Source organism: Salmo salar, chromosome ssa01, assembly GCF_905237065.1.
Source record: "Salmo salar chromosome ssa01, Ssal_v3.1, whole genome shotgun sequence".
Lineage (NCBI taxonomy): Eukaryota > Metazoa > Chordata > Actinopteri > Salmoniformes > Salmonidae > Salmo > Salmo salar.
This window is the reverse complement of record NC_059442.1, coordinates 84,383,937-84,410,622: the sequence shown is the minus strand read 5'-3', so window position 1 is coordinate 84,410,622 and position 26,686 is coordinate 84,383,937. Positions and strand designations below refer to the sequence as shown.

At 43.4% G+C, this 26,686-nt stretch overlaps 1 protein-coding gene across 1 annotated transcript; it reads left to right on the top strand.

Moving 5' to 3' along the window:
- Window positions 1–94: 94 nt before the first annotated feature.
- LOC106611846 (Usher syndrome type-1G protein homolog) lies at window positions 95–26,115 on the top strand. The gene is made up of 6 exons (XM_014212448.2): window positions 95–667; window positions 15,354–15,579; window positions 22,103–22,333; window positions 22,569–22,730; window positions 22,935–23,647; window positions 24,983–26,115. Exons 1-5 carry the CDS (start codon window positions 504–506, stop codon window positions 23,643–23,645), a joined length of 1,494 nt encoding a protein of 497 aa, XP_014067923.1. The 5' UTR covers window positions 95–503; the 3' UTR covers window positions 23,646–23,647; window positions 24,983–26,115.
- The last annotated feature ends 571 nt before the right edge of the window (window positions 26,116–26,686 follow it).

Here is a 26,686-nt window from a genome sequence, read left to right as displayed (position 1 = left end):
ACAGTAATTATTAATTTCGGTTGCCTATCCTGACGAAGTTTGTTCTATATAAAGTATTTGACTCTAGCCACAAAATTAAAAAAGGGGGGGAGCTTTTCGGCACAACACCGGCTCAGTGATTCGAACATGCAACCTTTTGGTTACTGGCCAAACTCAGACTGAGTTGAATATGTTTAATGAATAAATGCATTCACAATTAATTGCGCTAAGTAGGTTCAAACAAAAACAAATGGTTACTGTGGGATCTCGAGGATCTGCACTGGTCTAGGAGGCGTCAACCCCTCCCTGTTTGACAACTGCCTAGTTTGTGACCCTGGCAACCGCTCCGGATTCTTTCTCTCTACAGTCCCCGGTAGTCACTACCTCCTTCCGGAGGGAAGCAACAACCGAAGACCCAACGAAACCCCGCGCCTTTAGGACAAACCTGCCCCTTCGGAGGGCAAGCTCTTCGCCTTGATGCCAAATAAGCGACCGTGAGCCAGGCTACCGGAGCCATAGGCACCATGAACGACAAGTACCACCGGGCGGCCCGGGATGGCTACCTGGACCTACTCAGAGAGGCCACTCGGAAGGAGCTGAATGCGCCTGATGAAGATGGAATGACACCGACTTTATGGGCTGCGTACCACGGCAACCTTGACGCGCTCCGGCTTATTGTGGGAAGAGGGTAAGTGTCGTTAAGTTTCCTAAGCAGCCTATAGCACAGACAATAGCTTCAATCGAAACTAACTTAACATTTTGCTCAGCTGTCCCTTTTGCAAATTGGTCTACCTGTTGAACTATCAACAAACAGGTGTGGAGGTGTCACTGTCACATGGCAATGTGCATATCTCACTTCCTTCCATCTGAAAAGTCAGTAGTCAGAGCCATATATAGGTTAGAGACGTGACTATTATGTACATATAATATCTTATCTCTGATATATGGCTCATTTTACCTATAGGTGGTCACGGGAATCGAAACCACTATCCTGAAGTTGAGCTACAAAAGACTACTAAAACCTCCAGTCAGCTGGTTGAAGCCCTGATTACTGTCTAGGAACAACATGTCTGTTAGTGCCAGCTCAGGATTTATGTATGCTGGTTTCACCCTCCTCACCCCATCCAACAGTGCTGTTGATGTGATGGACAGCGCTTTGCCTCCATTTTAACAGCCTAATTAAAGGCAAAGGTCACTGGCAGGAGGATGGCCTACCCAACATTCTCTCACATACCCATTCACAACCATGTGGCGTGAATACTTATACATGCATGCATCACACACACAAGCACGTTCACACACACACAATTAAAAAAATATATGTTGCTTCAATTTACAATTGTAAGGCAACCAGCTGCAATAAGATTGTGAGTTTGCTCAAAATTTCGGCATATCTGAACCAACATACATTCTCAAGTGTAATTGTATGTTCACTCAACTTAGAAGTTTAGCTTGAGTGAACATACAATTCAACTTGAGAATGTATTCTACCTTATTTCTGCCAGTGTTGATTTTTCAGTGTAACATTTCTAGTGTTGATTCAGGAGTTAAATTCACTCTGTGAGAGTGGCATTAACACTTAGTGGTGTAAAATAACTAGTGATGCACCAATATCACATTTTTGTCCGATACCGATAACCAATGTTTTCCTTGCCAAAACAACCCGATACCGATATTTACAATATTAGCGGCCTTTTAAGCATTCTAGTACAGTTGAATAGTTAACACACACACATGGACGCAGCGGTCTAAGGCACTGCATCTCAGCACAAGAGGTGTCACTATAGTCCCTGATTCGAATCCAGGCTGTATCATATCCGGCCGTGATTGGGAGTCCCATAGGGCTGCGCACAATTGGCCCAACGTTGTCCGGGTTTGGCCGGGGTAGGCCATCATTGTAAATAATAATTTGTTCTTAACTGACATGCCTAGTTAAATAAAGATTACACACACCACACTGACCAAAAAGTTATTTTGTTGGCATTTACGTATGTCCCCATTACCAGTAAACATAATCAAAACCTATTTCTTTCACTTACTGTGCTGTTTCGTTGTTCATTTGTTCAGTCGTTTCATTCTCAACCAGGATTTCATCATGCGTGTCAAGCAGTGAAGTTTCAGCTCTGTCTGTCCATGGCTTCTCTTCCTCGGTGCGCGCTGTCACTGTGTCCATGTCCATCTTGTCCAGCTGTGTATGTAACATTTCACGTAAACCCTGTTTCTTGTCTGGATTGAAGTAGTGGTCCTCGTACATAGCATCGGGCATGATGGCGACACAGTAAAGAGAGAATGCCACTGAATCACTTGCTCACAGCCTGTGTTGGCAGTTTTGTTGAGCAGGCGTTTCAATGCCATGACAGAGGGTATCACGTCTGCTGCAGACGCAGTTGATGAGCTAATTTCTCGAGTCTGTTGTTCGAATGGAGATAGCTAGTGTGTTCATGTTTCAAATGTGTTCTCAAATGCCATTGAAATGGCAGCAGCGGTATGACAACCAGCACATTCATGTGCATGAAATACGACTTTCCTCAGTACGAAATCCTTGACAACCCACTGTGCTGTCAGACTCAGCATGCTCACGGGGCTGATATCGCTGGTCCAAATGTCAGTTGTGAAGCTAATAGCAGTGACGCTTTTACTGTGTAACTCCGGTAGGGCAACATCTGAAAAATAGCTCACTTGGTAGTGTGTACCTGTGCTCGACTAGTCGGCGAAAGCCAACATCACCCACGACAGAGAACAGTTGATTGTCAAGGGCAATGAATATCATTATCTTGGCGTTAATGGATTTTGCCATTGAGTTGTCTCGCTGAATATTTTTTTTTTACTCTTTCAAATGACTGCTCAACTTGTTGACTGCTCGATCCAAACAGCAGACATTGTGGGCCAGCTTGGGAATGCTGTGTTGCACGTCTAGCGCAAATGGCGTCATTACGTCATGTATCTATCTACGTTATATAGGTATGCACGTCAACTTTGACATCGGTTTTGCACATCGGCGTTACGCTAGACATTGGGCCGAGGTCGGCATTTTTAGCTAATATCGTCCGATTCCGATATCTTCACAGATATATCGTGCATCCCTAAAAATAACCCCCATTTGTTGGTGTTAATAACCAGAGTTATTGTTTTACACTGTGGAAAGTAAAACAGTCCCATCAAAACCACACTCATTATTATCATATTTCCCAGCATACTCTACTGCAGGTTGATTAAAAAAAGTTGTTAATATCTGTGTTTGTACATTGATTGATTGATTAATTTTATGCTTCACAAAGATAAACATGCATTTTTCTAAACTAAGCCAATCAGTTAGTTAGATATATTGCACCCGTTAACACTTTTTTTATATATATATTTAATTTATTTCATTTCAATATATCAGGAGGTGCTGCAGCACCCTCAGCGCCCCTAGTTCTCGCGGCTATAAGTAGTAGTAGTGAAGGGATGGAGTGGACCCACATTCATTGATGGTAGCTTTGATTATGAGTTGAATTAATGTATCACGTTCTGTATCACAGGGCCTCCCTCCCTATGTAATAAATCCAGTTGAATTACATATGAAAATGCTGTTTTCAATAAGATCAACTTTTGAAAGGGCCCACTCCTTTTACCATATTGTTCGCTAGCAGGCTACCATGGACTATACTTGTGAGCCACAGTAGCAGGGTACTACAGCCAGATAACAGCTATACTCTTTGTTGCCCACAAAAAAACGCGAGGCATACGTCACCTAATTAGGACCTACTGTATACTGTATGTCACTGTACACCCTCAGTGGTCTATCAATGGTGCTTTCTGACTTTCAATGGGAAACAAGAGAGACTCAGGATTTAGGAGTAAGGCTATATTATCGTTGGATAAGTCAGCTACTCTTTCAGCTACTGAAGCTCCTTTGTGTACAGTATAGGCAAAAAGCCCTCCCTTTTGTTGAAGGTTTAAGTGCTGGACAAAGCAGGTTTGGATGGAAAGGGTATAGTATTTACTCCCTATTTAAGAGAGCCCTGTCCTATGACAACCCACTATGGTTGACACAGCACCCAGGAGAGCAGAAGAGATTAGGAGGAGGAGGATAGGGAGAGAGGGCAGAGGAGGAGGATAGGGAGAGAGGGCAGAGGAGGAGGGTAGGGAGAGAGAGAGCAGAGGAGGATGGTAGGGAGAGAGGGCAGAGGAGGAGGGTAGGGTCGAGACTGAAGGAATAGAGACGCGGAGGAGAGACAGTAGAGGAGGAGAGGGGGATGTTAGAGTCGAGACTTGAGGGATACATCAAGACCTTAGTGACAGGTTTATAAGGCATGGTGGTAATTAAGTGTGGAGAGAGCAGTAGAGGCTGATGCCTGAGAGAAGCTGCAGTGGCAGAGGTGTAGTGTAGATATTAACAGCATAGATATTAGCTGAAGAGGAAAGGTCAGGGTGACGGATAGGACTAATTGGGCAGACTGGTCCTCTAACAACACTCCCAGGGGACTGATGCTACACCACAGGGCCAGGCTGGAGGTGGATGAGCTAAAGATGGACAGGACCAGAGCTGTGGTGGAGGTCAGAGGGCCTGCTAGAAGGTAAAAGCAGTTTGCTGTAATTTAACTATGCTGATCTGGTTCTACTTCTTTTCTGCATTATACAGGCCTCTTTGTGGTCTTATCTAGAAGGTAAAAGGAAAATAATGGGGCTGTACATGTAGGTCTGGGTGGTTTCCCAGATCCATATTGTTTAATCTTGGACTAATAAGCACTGAGTGGAGATGCTCTGACTGTGTAACGTATTTCATACAAATTATGCTTTTTCTATTTGTGTATTATTATTTTTCGTTATACAACGGGTGGGTCTAATCCTGAATGCTGATGGGTTAAAACCGCATTCCAGCCGTGTCTATTCCACAGAGATTAGAGATTGAGCAAACAGATTTGGATATCAGAAGCTGTAGTCTATTTTCTCAAAGATCATACATAAAACAAAAAAGTGACGAGGCTGTGTTTTAATTATGTAACAACCACCATTGTTTTGGTCTGTAACTGGGCCATAGGGTAGGGTTGGCTGACTGTTGGGTCAGATCCCTTGGTTGTCTTGTTGATAGTCAAGCACAATTGACCATCAGGCATAATCTGTAGGTGGAGAGTCAAAACATGACAATGCACATCGAATTTATAAATGCATAAAGGATCAAATGTGTTAGTGGGAGGTATCAGAATACTCACAATTAGTACAACAATTAGTTGTTTTACTAATTGATACTGTATTGCATGACTGCCCAACCCTCTTCCTGGATATCTACTGTCCTGTGTGTTTTCAGTCCAACCCTAATTTAACACACCTGATTCTACTAATTAGCTGCTTAACTAGCTGAATCAGAACTGCTAAATTAGTGTTGGGTTGAAAACCTACAGGACAGTAGATCTCCAGGAAGAGGGTTGGGCAGCCCTGCTGTATTGACTACCTTATGCCAGGATATGGGCCCGTATGTAGATTTTCAGAGTAAGAGTGCTAATTCAGGAACAGGTTGGCCTTTGAAATTATAATGAATCCGATTATATGGACAGAGGGGGACCTGATCCAAGATCAGGTTTTACAGACATGTAGGAAGTAGAAATTAGGGTAGAGGAAAGCAGCCAGTGGGGGTGCGTTGAGCTGGATGGAACATTTTGCAACGTTCTGATAGAAATACAGTGCCTTCGGAAAGTATTCAGACCCCTTCACTTTTTCCACATTTTGTTACGTTACAGCCTTATTCTAAAATGGATTAAAAAAAACATTTTGTTCAGCAATCTACACACAATACCCTTTAATGACAAAGTGAAACAGGTTTTTACAAACCTTCGGAAATGTATTTAAAAAAAAACTGAAATAACTTATTTACATAAGTATTCAGACCCTTTGCTATGAGACTCGAAATTGAGCTCAGGTGCATCCAGTTTCCATTGACCATCCTTGAGATGTTTCTACAACTTGATTGGAATCCACCTGATGTAACTTCAATTGATTGGACATGTTTTGGAAAGGCACACACCTGTCTATTTAAGGTCCCACAGTTGACAGTGCATGTCAGAGCAAAAACCGAGCCATGAGGTTGAAGGAATTGTCTGTAGAGCTCCGAGACAGGATTGTGTCGAGGCACAGATCTGGGGAAGGGTACCAGAAAATGTCTGCAGCACTGAAGGTCCCCAAGAATACAGTGGCCTCCATCATTCTTAAATGGAAGAAGAACCACCAAGACTCTTCCTAGAGCTGTCCGCAGGGCCAAGCTGAGCATTTGAGAAGGGCCTTGGTCAGGGAGGTGACTAAAACCCTGATGGTCACTCTGACAGAGCTCTTAAGTTCCTCTGTGGAGATGGGAGAATCTTTCAGAAGGGCAACCATCTCTGCAGCACTGCACCAATCAGGCCTTTATGGTAGAGTGGCCAGTCCTCAGTAAAAGGCACATGACAGCCAGTTTGGAGTTTATCTCAGCCACTGCCTGTCACCAAGGGAGTACCCCAAGGCTCGATCCTAGGCCCCATGCTCTTCTCAATTTACATCAACAACATAGCTCTCTCATCCATTTATATGCAGATGATAGTCTTATACACAGCTGGCCCCTTCCTGGATTTTGTGTTAATGCTCTACAACAAAGCTTTCTTAGTGTCCAACAAGCTTTATCTACCCATAACCTTGTCCTAAACACCTCCAAAACAAAGGTTATGTAGTTTGGTAAGAAGAATGCCCCTCTCCCCACAGGTTTGATTACTATGTTGGTCAATTTCTTCAACAAATGATCAGGTCTATATAATTATCAAACATACATTAGTAATGGAAAGAAAACAGACTCTTTGTTTAAGTATTAAAATACTAATTTTAGTAATACAATTGTAGGCAGAAGATGGTACAGAGTACAGTATAACAGTATATGATAGTTCCCCAAGTTCTGCAAAATGTCTAAGACATCCTGTAACTCATATAGCCTATCCCAGTCCTCCTCGTGTGAGTTTCCCTGGCAACAACATTTTAATAAATCTAACCTCCCCTGACAGCAGTAACCACCTTATGAGCAATTAAAAGCTCAGAAGTGGGATTGACCGAAACTTGACCTTTCATCACAAGTATAGAGTCATAACAATGTGAACGAGTGTAAGCATCTTCTGACAGGGGGCTGGTTTCATCAAGTCTGTGGCAGTCTTGTGTTCTCAGAAAACCAGGTAACCACGGTGGGATCCAGTCAGGAGTCTGAACGTTAGGCGCCTTCTGATAGTGTCTGAAGGTCACAACACTCAAAAACAGGTTTTAACACACACAGAGGTCTCCTGAAGAGGAGACCTTACAGTTTATCATAACATCATTTATTAACCCTCTTCAACTACCTCTGAGGGTTTAGAGCTTTTTTATTTATTTTATTTAAACTTTATTTAACTACGCAAGTCAATTTTAAGAACGAATTCTTATTTGCAATGACGGCCTACACCGGCCAAACCCGGACGACACTGGGAAAATTGTGCCCCGCCCTATGGGACTCCCAATCACAGCCGGTTGTGATACAGCCTGGAGCTTGAGGTAGCCACCTCATACAAGTACTTGGGAGTATGGCTAGATGGTACACTGTCCTTCTCTCAGCACATATCAAAGCTGCAGGCTAAAGTTAAATCTAGACTTGATTTCCTCTATCGTAATCGCTCCTTTTTCACCCCAGCTGCCAAACTAACCCTGATTCAGATGACCATCCCTACCCGTGCTAGATTACGGAGACATAATTTATAGATCGGCAGTAATGGTGCTCTTGAGCGGCATGATGTTCTTTACCATTCGGCCATCAGATTTGCCACCAATGCTCCTTATAGGACACATCACTGCACTCTATACTCCTCTATAAACTGGTCATCTCTGTATATCTGTCGCCAGACCAACTGGTTGATGCTTATTTATAAAACCCTCTTAGGCCTCACTCCCCCCTTTCTGTGATATCTACTGCAGCCCTCATCCTCCACATACAACACCCGTTCTGCTAGTCACATTCTGTTAAAGGTCCCCAAAGCACACACATCCCTGGGTCGCTCCTCTTTTCAGTTCGCTGCAGCTAGCGACTGGAACGAGCTGCAACAAACACTCAAACTGGACAGTTTTATATCAATCTCTTCATTCAAAGACTCAATCATGGACACTCTTACTGACAGTTGTGGCTGCTTTGCGTGATGTATTTTTGTCTCTACCTTCTTGCCCTTCGTGCTGTTGTCTGCCCAATAATGTTTGTACCATGTTTTGTGATGCTACCATGTTGTTGTCATGTTGTGCTGCTACAGTACCATGCTCTGTTATGTGTTGCTGCCTTGCTAGATTGTTGTCTTTGGTCTCTCTTTATGTAGTGTTGTCTCTCTTGTCGTGATGTGTGTTTTGTCCTATATTTACAGTTGAAGTCGGACGTTTACATACACTTAGGTTAGAGTCATTAAAAGTAGTTTTTCAACCTCTCCAAAATTTCTTGTTAACAAACTATAGTTTTGGCAAGTCGGTTAGGGCATCTACTTTGTGCATGACACAAGTCATTTTTCCAACAATTGATTGCAGACAGATTATTTCACTTATTCACTGTATCACAATTCCAGTGGGTCAGAAGTGTACATACACTGAGTTGACTGTGCCTTTAAACAGCTTGGAAAATTCCAGAAAATGATGTCATGCCTTTAGAAGCTTCTGATAGGCTAACTGACATGATTTGAGTCAATTGGAGGTGTACCTGTGGATGTATTTCAAGGCCTACCTCCAAACTCAGTGTCTCTTTGCTTGACATCATGGGAAAATCAAAAGAAATAAGCCAAGACCTCAGAAAAAACATTGTAGACCTCCACAAGTCTGGTTCATCCTTGGGAGCAATTTCCAAATGCCTGAAGGTACCACGTTCATCTGTACAAACAATAGTATGCAAGTATAAACACCATGGGACCACGCAGCCGTCATACCGCTCAGGAAGGAGACGCGTTTTGTGTCCTAGAGATGAATGTACTTTGGTGCGAAAAGTACAAATCAATCCCATTACAACAGCAAAGGACCCTGTGAAGATGCTGGAGGAAACGGGTACAAAGTATCTATATCCACAGTAAAACGAGTCCTATATCGACATAACCTGAAAGGTCGCTCAGCAAGGAAGAAGCCACTGCTCCAAAACCGCCATAAAAAAGCCAGACTACAGTTTACAATTGCACATGGGGACAAAGATCGTATTTTTTGGACAAATGTCCTCTGGTCTGATGAAACAAAAATATAACTGTTTGGCCATAATGACCATCATTATGTCTGGAGGATAAAAGGTGAGGCTTGCAAGCCGAATAACACCATCCCAACCGTGAAGCATGGGGGTGGCAGCATCATGTTGTGGGGGTGCTTTGCTGCAGGAGGGACTGGTGCACTTCACAAAATAGATGGCTTAATGAGGAAAGAAAATTATGTGGATATATTGTAGCAACATCTCAAGACATGTCCGGAAGTTAAAGCTTGGTCGCAAATGGGTCTTTCAAATGGAGAATGACCCCAAGCATACTTCCAAAGTTGTGGCAAAATGGCTTAAGGACAACAAAGTCAAGGTATTGGAGTGGCCATCACAAAGCCCTGACCTCAATCCTATAGAAAATTGGTGGGCAGAACTGAAAAAGCATGTGCGAGCAAGGAGGCCTACAAACTTGACTTAGTTACACCAGCTCTGTCAGGCGGAATGGGCCAAGATTCACCCAACTTATTGTGGAAAGCTTGTGGAATGCTTCCTGAAACGTTTGACCCAAGTTAAACAATTTAAAGGCAATGCTACCAAATACTAAGTGTTTGTGTTTGTAAACTTCTGACCCACTGGAAATGTGATGAAAGAAATAAAAGCTGGAACAAATCACTCTCTCTACTAAATCATTCTCTCTCTGACATTTCATATTCTTAAAATAAAGTGGTGATCCTGACCTAAGACAGGGAATTTTTAAGGATTAAAGGTCAGGAATTGTGAAAAACTGATTTTAAATGTATTTGGCTAAGGTGTACGTAAACCTCCGACTTCAACTGTATCTATATATCTCAGCAAATAAATAAACGTCCTCTCACTGTCAACTGTGTTTATTTTCAGCAAACTTAACATGTGTAAATATTTGTATGAACATAACAAGATTCAACAACTGAGACATAAACTGAACAAGTTCCACAGACATGTGACTAACATAAATGGAATAATGTGCCCCTGAACAAAGGGGTTCAAAATCAAAAGTATCTGGTGTGGCCACCAGCTGCATTAAGTACTGCAGTGCATGTCCTCCTCATGGACTGCACCAGATTTGCCAGTTGTTGCTGTGAGATGTTACACCACTCTTCCACCAAGGCACCTGCAAGTTCCCGGACATTCCTGGGGGGAATGGCCCTAGCCCTCACCCGCCAATCCAACAGGTCCCAGACGTGCTCAATGGGATTGAGATTCGGGCTCTTCACTGGCCATGGCAGAACACTGACATTCCTGTCTTGCAGGAAATCACGCACAGAACGAGCAGTATGGCTGGTGGCGTTGTCATGCTGGAAGGTCATGTCAGGATGAGCCTGCAGGAAGGGTACCACATGAGGGAGGAGGATGTCTTCCCTGTAACGCACAGCGTTGAGATTGCCTGCAATGACAACAAGCTCAGTCTGATGATGCTGTGACACACCACCCCAGACCATGACGGACCCTCCACCTCAAAATCGATCCCACTCCAGAGTACAGGCCTCAGTGTAACGCTCATTCCTTCGACAATAAAGATGAATCCTATCATCACCCCTGGTGAGACAAAACTGCGACTCATCACTGAAGAGCACTTTTTGCCAGTCCTGTCTGGTCCAGCGACGGTGGGTTTGTGCCCATAGACGACGTTGTTGTCGGTGTTGTCTGGTGAGGACCTGCCTTACAACAGGCCTACAAGCCCTCAGTCCAGCCTCTCAGCCTATTGCGGGCAGTCTGAGCACTCATTGTGCGTTCCTGGTGTAACTTGGGCTGTTGTTGTTGCCATCCTGTACCTGTCCTGCAGGTGTGATGTTCGGATGTACCGATCCTGTGCAGTTGTTGTTACACGTGGTCTGCCACTGCGAGGACGATCAACTGTCCGTGCTGTCTCCCTGTAGCTCTGTCTCTCAGTACAGACATTGCAATTTATTGCCCTGGCCACATTTGCAGTCCTCATGCCTCCTTGAAGCATGCCTAAGCAGGCACGTTCACGCGGATGAGCAGGGACCCTGGGCATCTTTCTTTTGATGTTTTTCAGTCAGTAGACAGGCCTCTTTAGCGTCCTAAATTTTCATAAGACACTTATTTTTTATTTTTTTTATTTCACCTTTATTTAACCAGGTAGGTAAGTTGAGAACAGGTTCTCATTTACAATTGGGACCTGGCCAAGATAAAGCAAAGCAGCTCGACACATACAACAACACAGAATTACACATGGAGTAAAACAAAACATACAGTAGAAAAATAAGTCTATATACAGTGTGAGCAAATGAGGTGAGATAAGGGAGGTAAAGGCAAAAAAGGCCATGGTGGCAAAGTAAATACAATATAGCAAGTAAAACACTGGAGTGGTGGATTTGTAGTGGAAGAAAGTTCTAGGTAGAAATATAAATAATGGGGTGCAAAGGAGCAAAATAAATTTTATAAATACAGTAGGAAATTATAGATGGGCTATGTGCAGTGATCTGTGAGCTGCTCTGACAGCTGGTGCTTAAAGCTAGTGAGGGAGATAAGTGTTTCCAGTTTCAGAGATTTTTGTATTTCGTTCCAGTCATTGGCAGCAGAGAACTGGAAGGAGAGACGGCCAAAGGAGGAATTGGCTTTGGGGGTGACCAGACAGATATACCTGCTGGAGCGCGTGCTACAGGTGGGTGCTGCTATGGTGACCAGTGAGCAGAGATAAGGGGGGACTTTACCTAGCAGGGTCTTGTAGATGACCTGGAGCCAATGGGTTTGGCGACGAGTATGAAGCGAGGGCCAGCCAACGAGAGCGTACAGGTTGCAGTGGTGGGTAGTATATGGGGCTTTGGTGACAAAACGGATGGCACTGTGATAGACTGTATCCAGTTTATTGAGTAGTGTAATGGAGGCTATTTTGTAAATGACATCGCCAAAGTCGAGGATCGGTAGGATGGTCAGTTTTACGAGGGTATGTTTGGCAGCATGAGTGAAGGATGCTTTGTTGCGAAATAGGAAGCCAATTCTAGATTTAACTTTGGATTGGAGATGTTTGATGTGAGTCTGGAAGGAGAGTTTACAGTCTAACCAGACACCTAGGTATTTGTAGTTGACCACATATTCTAAGTCAGAACCGTCCAGAGTAGTGATGCTGGATGGGCGGGCAGGTGCAGGCAGCGATCGGTTGAAGAGCATGCATTTAGTTTTAATTGTATTTAAGAGCAGTTGGAGGCCACGGAAGGAGAGTTGTATGGCATTGAAGCTCGTCTGGAGGGTTGTTAACAGTGTCCAAAGAAGGGCCAGAAGTATATAGAATGGTGTCGTCTGCGTAGAGGAGACTCACCAGCAACATTGATGTATACAGACAGAGGTTTTTGCCCAAGAATTGAACCCTGTGGCACCCCCATAGAGACTCCCAGAGGCCCGGACAACAGGCCATCTGATTTGACACATTGAACTCTATCAGAGAAGTAGTTGGTGAACCAGGCGAGGCAATCATTTGAGAAACCAAGGCTATTGAGTCTGCCGTTGAGGATGTGGTGATTGACAGAGTCGAAAGCCTTGGCCAGGTCGATGAATACTGCAGCACAGTATTGTTTCTTATCGATGGCGGTTACGATATCGTTTAGGACCTTGAGCATGGCTGAGGTGCACCCATGACCAGCTCTGAAACCAGATTGCATAGGGGAGAAGGTGTGGTGGGATTCGAAATGGTCGGTAATCTGTTTGTTGACTTCGCTTTCGAAGACCTTAGAAAGGCAGGGTAGGATAGATATTGGTCTGTAGCAGTTTGGGTCAAGAGTGTCCCCTCCGTTGAAGAGGGGGATGACAGCAGCTGCTTTCCAATCTTTTGGAATCTCAGACCACACGAAAGAGAGGTTGAACAGGCTAGTAGTAGGGGTTGCAACAATTTCAGCAGATCATTTTAGAAAGAAAGGGTCCAGATTTTCTAGCCGGCTGATTTGTAGGGGTCCAGATTTTGCAGCTCTTTCAGAACATCAGCTGACTGGATTTGGGAGAAGGAGAAATGGGGAAGGCTTGGGCGAGTAGCTGTGGGGGGTGCAGTGCTATTGACCGCGGTAGGGGTTGCCAGGTGGAAAGCATGGCCAGCCGTAGAAAAATGCTCTTTGAAATTCTCAATTATAGTGGATTTATCGGAGGTGACAGTTTCCTATCCTCAGTGAAGTGGGCAGCTGGGAGGAGGTGCTTTTATTCTCCATGGACTTTAGTGTCCCAGAACTTTTTTGAGTTTGTGTTGCAGGAAGCAAATTTCTGCTTGAAAAAAGCTAGCCTTGGCTTTTCTAACTGCCTGTGTATATTGGTTTCTAACTTCCCTGAAAAGTTGCATATCACGGGGGCTGTTCGATGCTAATGCAGAACTCCACAGGATGTTTTCGTGTTGGTTAAGGGCAGTCAGGTCTGGAGAGAACCAAGGGCTATATCTGTTCCTGGTTCTACATTTCTTGAATGGGGCATGCTTATTTAAGATGGTGAGGAAGGAATTTAAAAAAAAATAACCAGGCATCCTCTACTGACTGGATGAGGTCAAAATCCTTCCAGGATACCCGGGCCAGGTCGATTAGAAAGGCTTGCTCACTGAAATGTTTCAGGGAGCGTTTGACAGTGATGAGTGGAGGTCGTTTGACTGCTGACCCATTACGGATGCAAGCAATGAGGCAGTGATCGCTGAGATCTTGGTTGAAAACAGCAGAGGTGTATTTGGAGGGCAAGTTGGTTAGGATGATATCTATGAGGGTGCCCGTGTTTACGGCTTTGGGGTGGTAACGGTAGGTTCATTGATAATTTATGTGAGATTGAGGGCATCAAGCTTAGATTGTAGGATGGCTGGGGTGTTAAGCATGTCCCAGTTTAGGTCACCTAGCAGCACGAGCTCTGAAGATAGATGGGGGGCAATCAGTTCACATATGGTGTCCAGAGCACAGCTAGGGGCAGAGGGTGGTCTATAGCAGGCTGTTAGTGTCTTAACGACCGTTCCACAGGTTCATGTTCATTAATTGTTTATGGTTCATTGAACAAGCATGGGAAACCGTGTTTAAACCCTTTAGTGTCACGTCTGCTCCCGCTGTTCCCCCCCCGGCGCTTGAGGGCACCAGGCTGCCCTGCATCACGCACTCCTGCCATCTGTTACGCACACCTGCCTTCCCCCATCACGCGCATCAGTGATATTGGACTCACCTGGACTCAGTCATCACTTGTTTATTTCCTCCCCTATATTTGTCAGTTCCCCAGCTCTGTTCCCTGCTGCTGCATTAATTGTTTTTTGTCTGTATTACTCGTTTGCTCACTCTGTTTCTGTCTCATTCCATGTCCGTTGTATATTAAATGTTTGACTCCCCGTACCTGCTTCGTCTCTCTAGTGTCATGCATGTGACACTTTACAATGAAGATCTGTGAAGTTATTTGGATTTTTACGAATTATCTTTGAAAGACAGGATCTTGAAAAAGTGACGTTTCTTTTTTTGCTGAGTTTATATATTTAAAAAAATAAAAATTAATTATCCCAGCCCCTGTCCCCGCAGGAGGCCTTTTGCCTTTTGGTAGGCCGTCATTGTAAATAAGAATTTGTTATTAACTGACTTGCCTAGTTAAAAAATATTTCTTTTTTTTAGAGTAGGGCTGTAAATGCGGAAAAAGTCAAGGGATCTGATTTACTTTCCAAAGTCACTGTATGCTATGTAAAACAAACATGCCTCGCTGGCATGTAGAATAAGGAATCACGTTTCACAACGTTTGGCATCTGGACATGGCACAGGTGTTGACCTTGTGGCTCTGTGTAGTCACAGCTTCTCTGGGTGTCTGTGAGAAAAAAGACTCTCGGTCCATGTGTTGAATAATACATGGTAACACCACTAATGTTTTACCTGCACCCAGTCAATTATTGATCACACCACAACGGGGGGAACACAGGAAGGGGAGGGACCCTGACCTGCAAAGCAGGAAGTGAAATATAATTCTCTGTGCAAACCCTGTGTCACACACATAAGTACATACACTATGGCCCAGTTTTCTGGAATTAGGTTACACCTACTCGTGGAATTAAATGTTCTCCATAAACTGGCATGCAATAATTTGAGTCCTTATTCTGTCGACAGCTGTTATTGATGGCCGATGCTGCAGTAGGAGTAAAAGGCCTAAGTATGTTTTTTTGTGTACTCTGTAACATATGCTCTTAATACCTCTGTTCCTTTTCCCTCTCTCCCTCTCCCAGAGGTGACCAGGACAAGTGTGATATCTGGGGCAACACTCCGCTCCACCTGGCCGCCGCCAACGGCCACCACAACTGCCTATCCTTCCTGGTGTCATTCGGAGCCAACGTGTGGTGCCTGGATAATGACTACCACACGCCCCTCGACATGGCCGCCACCAAGAGCCACATGGACTGTGTCCGGTACCTGGACTCCATCGCCGCCAAGCAGTCGGCCCTCAACCCCAAGGTGAGGTGTCAGGAGCAATGACAACACAGCAAATTCTTCAGTGTCAAAAATAACTAAATAACACAAAGTGTTGAGTCTATGGATCCATATAGACAACGAACAGTGTTAAATTAACACACTGCTTAGTGTAAAGCCTTATTCAAATATTTCCCAGAGTGCGTTGCCTTCCAAGTAAATTGTAGCATTACCACCCATGACTGTATTTGTTAGTGACAGAGACATCGTTGTTGCATTCATCCATTCTCGGTACTGTGGACTTCGCCAAGTGAGATCCTAAAATATATATATACATACATACATACATACATACATACATACATACATACATACATACATACATACATACATACAGTCCCAGTCAAAAGTTTGGACACCTACGCATTCAAGGGTTTTTCTTAATATTATTTATTATTACTTCTACATTATAGAATAATAGTGAAGATGTCAAAACTATGAAACAACACATATGGAATCATGTAGTAACCCAAAAAAGTGTTAAACAAATCAAAATATATTTAACATTTTAGATTCTTCAAAGTAGCCACCCTTTGCCTTGATGACAGCTTTGCACACTCTTGGCATTCTCACAACCAGCTTCACCTGGGAGGCTTTTCCAACAGTCTTGAAAGAGTTCCCACATATGCTGAGCACTTGTTGGCTGCTTTTCCTTCACTCTGCAGTCCAACTCATCCCAAACCATCTCAATTGGGTTGAGGTTGGATGATTGTGGAGGCCAGGTCATCTGATGCAGCACTCCATCACTCTCCTTCTTGGTCAAATAGCACTTACACAGCCTGGATGTGTGTTGGGTCATTGTCCTGTTGAAAAACAAATGATAGTCCCAGTAAGCGCAAACCAGATAGGATGACATATCGCTGCAGAATGCTGTGGTAGCCCTACTGGTTAAGTGTGCCTTGAATTCTAAATAAATCATTGACAGTGTCACCAGCAAAGCACCTCCACACCATCACATCTCCTCCTCCATGCTTCACGGTGGGAACCACACATGTGGAGATCATTTGTTTACCTACTCTGCGTCTCAAAACCAAAAATCTCAAATTTGGACTCAGATCAAAGGACAGATTTCCACCGGTCTAATGTCCATTGCTCGTGTTTCTTGGCCCAAGCAAGTCTCTTCTTATTGGTGTCCTTTTAGTAGTGGTTTCTTTGCAGCAATTCGACCATGAATGCCTGATTCACGCAGTCTCTTCTGAACAGTTGATGTTGAGATGTGTCTGTTACTTGAACTCTGTGAAGCATTTATTTGGGCTGTAATTTCTGAGGCTGGTAACTTTAATGAACTTATTCTCTGCAGCAGAGGTAACTCTGGGTCTTCCTTTCCTGTGGCGGTCCTCAAGAGAGCCAGTTTCATCATAGTCCCTAATGGTTTCTGCGACTGCACTTGAAGAAACTTTCAAAGTTCTTGACATTTTCCCCATTGACTGACATTCATGTCTTAAAGTAATGATGGAATGTCATTTCTCTTTGCTTATTTGAGCTGTTCTTGCCATGATATGGACTTGGTCTTTTACCAAATAGGGCTATCTTCTGTATACCACCCCTACATTGTCACAACACAGCTGACTGGCTCAAAGACATTAAGAAGGAAAGGAATTCCACAAATGAACTTTAACAAGGCATACTTGTTAATTGAAATGCATTCCAGGTGACTACCTCATGAAGCTGGTGGAGAGAATGCCATAATACCATATGTACAGCATTTCATAAGGCCTTATTATGAGGTCCTAGTTTTACCCTAATAGAGGGGCCTGAAACTCATACACCATCACTTTGAATCAAACCACACCCATCATTATCATATTTCCCAGCATGCTCTATTGCAGGTAGATTAAAAAAATAAAAAAAAAACGGTTTGGTTCATTATCTCTGTCTGTTCATATACATTGATTAATCTTATGCAACACAAAGATAAATAATACATATTTTTTAACTAATCCAATGTTGGTTCGATTTTTTGCTCCAGTTTAAATGTTTAGGTAGTCTCATCATAACCCTACCCTTGGTAGTCATTCTGAATGAAGGTTGAAGGTCAATAAAAAATTCCAACTGTTGGACATCCTAACTCTGTCTTATTCCAATAGAAATTACACATCACTTTGCAAACCAACATAATGCGATTTACAGGCAGGGTTGCACATTTTTTGGGGGGCTTTTTCTGGAAACGGAAGCAGGAAATCTGAAATCCTTTTTGGGTTTTGGGAAACCTACTTCAGGCCTGAGGTATGAACTGGGGTACAAGTATGCACTTATAACGGAGGGTAAACAGGATGACCTTACAGGGTACCACTATAGTGACAAGTGTTTGTACCACTTTAGGAACAAATGTAAAAAAAAAAAAAAAAAAAAAATGAGGGTGCCCATGTTTACGGCTTTGGGGTGGTAACTGGTAGGTTCATTGATAATTTATGTGAGATTGTGGGCATCAAGCTTAGATTGTAGGATGGCTGGGGTGTTAAGCATATCCCAGTTTAGGTCACCTAGCAGAACGAACTCTGAAGATAGATAGCGGGCAATCAATTCACATATGATGTCCAGGGCACAGCTGGGAGCTGAGGGGGGTCTATAACAGGCGGCAACATTGATAGTCTTATTTCTGGAGAGATAAAAAAAATGTAATTAGAAGCTCAAACTGTTTGGGCATAGACCTGGAAAGTATGACAAAACTTTGCAGGCTATCCTCTGCAGTAGATTGCAACTCCTTCCCCTTTGGCAGTTCTATTTTGACCGAAAAAGATGTATTTGGGGATGGAAATCTAAGAATTTTTGGTCGTCTTCCTAAGGGAGGATTCAGACACGGCAAGGACATCAGGGTTGGCGGAGTGTGCTAAAGCAGTGAGTAAAACAAACTTAGGGAGGAGGCTTCTGATGTTAACATGCATGAAACCAAGGCTTTTACAGTTACAGAAGTCAACAAATGAGAGCGCCTGGGGACACACAGGGCCTGGGTTAACCTCTACATCACCTGAGGAACAGAGGAGTAGGATGAGGGTACAGCTAAAGGCTATCAAAACTGGTCGTCTAGTGCGTTGGGGAAAGATAATAAAAGGAGCAGATTTCTGGGCATGGTAGAATACACTCAGGGCACAATGTACCGACGGGTATGGTAGGGTGCGGGCACAGTGGAGGTAAACCCAGGCATTGAGTGACGATGAAAGAGGTTGCATCTCTGGAGGCACTAGTTATGCTAGGTGAGGTCATGGCATGTGTGGGAAGTGGGACAAAAGAGGTATCTGAGGCATGTTGAGTGGGGCTAGGGGCTCCTCAGTAAAATAAAATGATAACTATCCTAAACAACAGTATACAAGGCATAGTGACATTTGGGAGAGACATAAAGCAAGGCATAAAGCAATCACAGGTGTTGATTGGAAGAGCTAGCTAAGACAACAACAGGTAAGACAACAACAGCTAATCAGCTAAGACAACAACAACAACAGGTAAAATGGCGATGAATGGGCAGAGAGGGTCAGTTAACTACACACAGGGCCTGAGTTTGAGGCTAGGGGCGACAGATAAACAAAATGGAGTACCCTGATTTAATGAACAGTCCAGCAGGCATCAGCTCTGTAGCCAGGTGATCATAGGGTCCAGTGAAAAGCAATAGTTGAAACAGGGAAGCCGTTAGGTAGTCGTTACTACGCTAGCAAGCGGAAGACACGGCGAACATAAAGATAGCAGGCCGGGGCTAGCAGAAGCGTCTTCACCGACGTCCGGCATAGGCCGGTTGAGGGCACAACGGACGGAATTAGGTCGGCAAACCAGTCGTAATGGATCAGCGGGACTCCGTGTAGACAAAGGGTCCAGGCCAATTGGCAAAAGGATATTGTAGCTGGAGTAATTTCGTTTGCAAGCCGAGAGATGCGCTTGGCTCGAGGCTAACTGGTGCTTGCTTTGGGACAAGGGTGTTAGCCACTCGGTAGCAGCTAGCTAGCTGCGATGATCCGATGCAAAGGTCCAGAGCTTACGGCAGGAATCCGTTGATGTAGTGGCTTCCAGTCGTGTTAGTGATGAGTCCGGGAGGCATCAGCTGTGTACCCGAGTGATCATAGGGTCCACTGAGCAGGCCGGGAGATGGGCCTGGCTCAAGGCTAGCTTTGGGGCTGGGCCACTCGGTAGCAGCTAGCTAGCTGTGATGATATTGAGTAATGGTCCAGAGCTACGGCAGGAATCCGGTGATGTAGTGGAGAAAAGCAGTCCGGTATGCTCAGGGTTGACATCGCGCTGTGCAGACTGGCGGGTATTCTGACCTAAAGGTAAAGGCCGCTAGCAGGGGCTAACAATGACTAAATAGCTAGTAGCTAATTAGCTGGTTAGCATCTGATGGCTAGCTTCCGATGAAGGTTATATCTATAAGGTCTATAAATAGCAGATCCATATCACATTGGGTGAGGCGGGTTTGAAAAATATTAAAAACAGACCAAAAAAAACTACATTTACACGGGACAATGACAAACACGTCTGCACTGCTACGCCATCTTGGTTTCCCATATATAGCCATAATACAGTTGAAGTTGGAAGTTTACATACACTTAGGTTGGAGTTATTAAAACTCGTTTTTCAACCACTTCACAAATTCCTTGTTAACAAACTATAGTTTTGGCAAGTCGGTTAGGACATCTACTTTGGTGCAGAAAGTGTAAATCAATCCCAGAACAACAGCAAAGGACCTTGTGAAGATGCTGGAGGAAACGGGTACAAAAGTATCTATATCCACAGTAAAACGAGTCCAATATCGACATAACCTGAAAGGCCGTTCAGCAAGGAAGAAGCCACAGCTCCAAAACCGCCATAAAAAAGCCAGACTACGGTTTGCACCTGCACATGGGGACAAAGATTGTACTTTTTGGAGAAATGTCCTCTCGTCTGATGAAACAAAAATAGAACTGTTCGGCCATAATGACCATTGTTATGTTTGGATGAAAAAGGGGGATGCTTGCAAGCCGAAGAACACCATCCCAACCTTGAAGCATGGGGGTGGCAGCCTCATGCTGTGTGGGTGCTTTGCTGCAGGAGGGACTGGTGCACTTCACAAAATAGATGGCATCATGAGGGAGGAGAATTATGTGGATATATTGAAGCAACATCTCAAGACATCAGTCAGGAAGTCAAAGCTTGGTTGCAAATGGGTATTCCAAATGGACAATGACCCCAAGCACACTTCCAGAGTTGTGGCAAGATGGCTTAAGGACAGCAAAGTCAAGGTATTGGAGAAGCCATCACAAAGCCCTGACCTCAATCCTATAGAAAATGTGTGGGCAGAACCTAAAAAGCGTGTGCGAGCAAGGAGGCCTTCAAACCTGACTCAGTTACACCAGCTCTGTCAGGAGGAATGGGCCAAAATTAACCCAACTTATTATGGGAAGCTTGTGGAAGGCTACCCAAAACATTTGACCCAAGTTAAACAACTTAAAGGCAATGCTACCAAATACTAATTGAGTGTTTGTATACTTCTGACCCACTGGGAATGTGATGAAAGCTGAAACAAATCATTGTCTCTACTATTATTATTATTTCACATTCTTAAAATAAAGTGGTGATCCTAACTGACCTAAAATAGGGAATTTGTACTAGGATTAAATGTCAGGAATTGTGAAAAACTGAGTTTAAACATATTTGGCTAAGGTGTATGTCATTCCCTTCTTGTCCCACACTTTGTTTTATAGACTAAGCTATGAGACTACCTAAACCATATAAACTGGAACAACTGTTTCAGTAACGGGTAAAATAAGTCCACGTAACATATTGGATTAGTTTAGATTCTTTTTTGGGGTAATTTATATTTGAGTAGCATACGATCAATTAATTAACCAATCAATCAATCAATCAATGTACATGCACAAACATAGACATTCAAAAAACAATTCTAAAAATAAACCTGCAATAGAGAATGCTGGGAAATATGCTAGCGAAGGGTGTGGTTTTTGTTGAAAGTGATGCGTATGAGTTTCATTCCCCCGTATTAGGAAAAAACAAGGTCCTCAAAATAAGTCCTTATTTGTGATATTGTGTTATAAAATTTAAAAAAATTACATTAACATATCAGCTTAGGATCTAGAAGTCCATAGAGCTAAAGGTAGATGAATGCAACATTCATGTCTCTGTCACTAACAAATACAGTCATGGGTGGTAACTTTACAATTTACTTGAAAGGCAATGCACTCTGGGAAGTATTTGAATAAGGCTTTACACTAAGCAGTGTTAAACACTCTTACGGGGTCTATATGGGTCCACAGACTCAACACTTTCAGTGTTGATTTAACATTGTTCATTTTGTTTATTTTTAACACTGGAGAATTAGCTGTGAAGGAACATATGCAGGAAGAGTCCTATTCCATCTTTATTGAGACTACTAAATGCACATTTTGAATCAGTAGGTTGTTAAAAAATATATTATATTTAAATACTTTTTTAAATTGTAGTCAATACCACTGCCTGTATGCAAACTGCTATGGTGGTATTTGTGGAATTTTAAATTGTGAATAAATATATCTACCTTTCCTATAAGCTGGTGAGCAAGCTGAAAGACAGAGCATTCCGCATGGCGGAGAGGAGGATAAAGGACTGTGTGAAGATGCAGCAGAAACACCACCAGCGGATGGAGAGGAAGTTCCTGAAGGAGAGTGTAGCATCGGATAACTCAGATGCCATGAGCTTCACTAGTTATAACAGCAGCAGCACGCTCAACCGCAAACTTCCTCAGTTCAACACTCTCACTTCCAATATGCCATACTCACAGGTCAAAAGCATTTCTTCCCTGCTACTTCACTGTCAATTTCTCATTAATGCATTTCCTATTATTTTGATAGTCAACGGCAGTTTGAGTAAATCATTTGATATTGTTTTTCGTTCCTGAGTAAGCTCAGGAAATGTCAGCATTATTCAAATGTCTAGCTTTACATTTTGTAAATGATCTGTGTTAATGTCCTCTTCTGAGTCCACGTTTCGATCTGAGCAATCCTCTCTCTCTATAGGCCACTCTTCACTCCACAGCCAAGGGTAGGACCAAGATTCAGAAGAAGCTAGAGAAGAAGAAACAGGTGGACGGCACCTTCAAGATCTACGAGGATGGGAGGAAGAGTGTACGCTCGCTGTCTGGCCTTCAGCTTGGCCAGGACGTCATGTTCCTCAAGCAGGTAAAATAAGTAGCTAGGTAGAGACGCAACACCCAAAACAGTTGGTGAGGTTCTGACTAACGGAAAATACAATTTAAAAAAAATGAACACTCTATACTCCCAAATATTAAATGGAGAACCCATTACATTTCCCACTGGCTTAGTGCGGAAACCTGGGTTCGCTCCATTAAAATGGGTTTCTATTCATTGATGTTCCTTCAACAGGGCACCTATGCCAACTCCAAGGACCGCTCGCGTCTCAACATCCGGGACATGTTCCCTCACCACGGCAACAACCACGATCACCATGACGATTATGACGACGACTGTGCGGACACCATCTCCCACATCTCCCGTGCCATAAGCGACCCGGGCCTTCACGAGGCAGCCTACTCTGAGATCAGCGCCGACTCAGGCCGCGACTCTTTGTTCACCCGGCCAGGTCTCGGAACCATGGTGTTCCGACGGAACTACGTATCCGGCGGTCTCTTCGGCATCGGAGCCCGGGACAAGGGTTCTGTGGCTGGCAGTGAACCCATAGGCCGGGCCCCTAACGTTCATCTCCGTGGCCACCTCCAACGTCGCCAACCCAGCCTGGACGATGCAATAGAGATGGACAGCATCGGCAGTGCCCTGAGCCTCCAGGAGAGGCACCTACAGGAGCTGCCCTGGGAGGAGGCTGATGTGGGCCTGGACGAGGAGCTGGAGCCTGAGAACGGACCACTGGAGACCTTCCTGGCCTCCCAGAGCCTGGGGGAGTTCATGCCCATCTTCAGGAAGGAGAAAATCGACCTGGAGGCCCTACTGCTCTGCTCGGACCAGGACCTGACCTCCATACACATCCCCCTTGGACCTAGGAAGAAGCTACTAGAGGCCTGTAAGAGACGGTTGGACACCCTGGAGGAACCAGAGGGCATCGAGGACACTGATCTCTGAAGGTCAGTATTACTTTATGAATTCTATGACAGGCAAAGCAATTTACTTTGATAGCCTACACATGCCTCAAACAATAGAGGGAATCAAGAACACTGAGCTTTGAGGGTCTGTACAGTAAATGCATTTTTTTATCTTAATATAAAATAATTTCTGGTTAAAAATTAAGTACCTTACTGTGATTTGTTTTCAATCAAAATGGTCAAAAAGAAAACAAATAGCTTCTTAGCAAGAGAAATTTCTCAAGCAAGAATTTTGTTGGGACTGTCTGGGAGTGGGGAGAGGAAGTCTGAAAACTAGCTAATTGGCAGAGAGGTTTAGAACTCTCTTTCTTATTGGTCTATTAGCGATGCCACCAGGCAGGCCTAAACTACATCCCACCAAAACAGGCTGACATTTCAAACAGCTCTTAAGGCGTCCGCATGCTTCCCAGCCGAAACCGTTCATGCATATATTATGACAACATTTTGTGACGTTGTTGTTGGTTTTGGTCTTCAGCAATGTTTTTTTTGTCTGTTCGTGCACACAAAACATTTTCTCAAGGCAAGCTGAAGTTTTGTAGTCTACACCCCTTCGTCGGGATTGGTCAACAGTAGGGATTCTTCAATTAAGTGTTTGTTGTCATTCAATGAGAGACGACTCGTTTTCCTGCACATTTTTTCACTTGCATTATACTCAAACGTCTTAGTTAGATGTAAAAGATCTCTGCAAAAACGTCAAAATTAATAACAGATTTCTTGAGTCATCTTAGATTTATTCTGACTATTTTGAGGAAATGTATACTGGTTATGGCATGTCAAGATGGACAAATAGTACTATTATTGCAATTTTCTTGTTTTTCAAGAAAAGGTATTTTAACTTCGCCTAGCCGAGTTCTGTGAGGAGCAAACCAAACCTAGTATGCGGACACCTTTACACTAAAAGGAAATGTTCACAATTTCACAGTATTATTCCAACCTCATAGTGTGGAAATAAATATATATATATTATAGGCCACTTAGCAGACACTACAGACTGACAGTACAGTAAGTGAATTTATTTGTATCTATTTTTTACTCTGACAGTACTAGCAGACTTCCTACCTATGTGTGTGGATGTAGATGATGTAGATAAATGGGGCCATCTAGTGGAGAGCAGTAAAACTACACTACAGAATGACAAAATTACATAATTTAGGACTTCAGCCCAAATCAAATTTTATTTGTCACATGCGCCGAATACAACAGGTAGACTTTACTGTGAAATGCTTACTTACTATTGAAATAGGCATAAGCTATTATAGTAGATTTCTAGATGGGACATTGAATATATAATACTGTACATGTTTTCTTTTGTTTCAGTCACAGAGCAAAGATCCTTTACTGTCGTTCAAGATGACACTGGAGGCCTAGACTTGGCAGTGAATGTGGTCCTGCTCTGTCTGGATCAGTTCTAGTTATGAGATGGTGTTATGATCCATAGAGCCTGGCTCTGATGCCTCTATATCCAGGGACGTTGCTCCCTGCCTGGGGACACAGAGAAAATTACACTGGGTCTGGTAGAGTCCCCAGTGTCCTGGTGCCGTGCATGAGAGGACATCTTTAGTTACACGGCCATATGGTCTGGTAGGTCCACGGGTGCCATGGGACTGTGCCCAAACACATGCTAACACTGGCACACAACCTTGTAATTAGGAATTATTCTCTCCACTCACCGATGCACTCACATGTTGCCCATATGTAATGGTGTATTCCATTTGCAAGTGAGCATTTCATGTTTTTGTCTGTATATTTGTGCAAACGTGTAATGTTATTTATTATTTATAGAAAATGTTTCATTTATGGTTTATTACAGACATTATTGTACAGTTTTGTTACTGTACTGTGTATAATAATGGTACTACAGTTAGCTAAGATGCTAGGCTGTCCATGTCCAGACTACAATGTCTTAAAAGGCACCCTATTCCCAATACATTGCACTACTTTTGACCAGATCCCTATGGACCCTGGTCAAAAGTAGTGCACTATGTAGGGAATAGGGTGCCATTTGGGACATATCCACATTTCTGTTTTTAAGGAAAGTTTGTGTTTTAATGAAGATACTGGAACATGGCTCCGTGAGGTTATCCGTCAGTCAGTCAGTCTGTCTGTCTTCATCCCAAAAGGCACCTTATCCCTTATGTAGTGCACTTATTTTGACCAGTACCCTTAGTGTTCCCTATGCACTATATAGGGAACAGGGTGCCATTTGGAATGCATTCTGTCTGTGCTAAGGTAAATGTTATCTGGGGTTTGCTGAGGGCCTCTAGCCCCGGGGTATAGTGTTTCACAAGAGGTCTGCCTGTGGACTGGTGTGTATGACTGTGCATGAATGTGTTTGTATGTAACTTCAATGATTATGTATGAATACAAACTTTGGGAAACAAAATAAGTCATGTTTGGATGTACTCTCACACATAACAGTTCTAATAAAACCTTTATTACAATTAATGAAAGTTACTTTTTTGACACTGATTGTTAATATCTTGGTAATTGCAACTACAACTGCAACAATGGTTCTGCTGGATAGGTCTTCCCTGCTGTTTCTGTCACTAGTGTTACATTGTGATAACATGACTGACAGCTCCTGTTAGGAATAGAACAACACAGAGTTGATGTAGACTAGAGGGACGAATGAAGGTCTGTCTGATAGCCTAGTGCTCTTATGCCCCCTGGGTCTTGTGTGTAGTCTGGAGGGACGATTGAAAGTCTGTCTGATAGCCTATTGCTCCTATGTCTCCTGGGTCCTGTATGTACAGTCGTGGCCAAAAGTTTTGAGAATGACACAAATATTAATTTTCACAAAGTCTGCTGCCTCAGTATGTATGATAGCAATTTGCATATACTCCAGAATGTTATAAAGAGTGATCAGATGAACTGCAAATAATTGCAAAGTCCCTCTTTGCCATGCAAATGAACTGAATCCCCCAAAAACATTTCCATTGCATTTCAGCCCTGCCATAAAAGGACCAGCGGACATCATGTCAGTGATTCTCTCGTTAACACAGGTGAGTGTTGACGAGGACA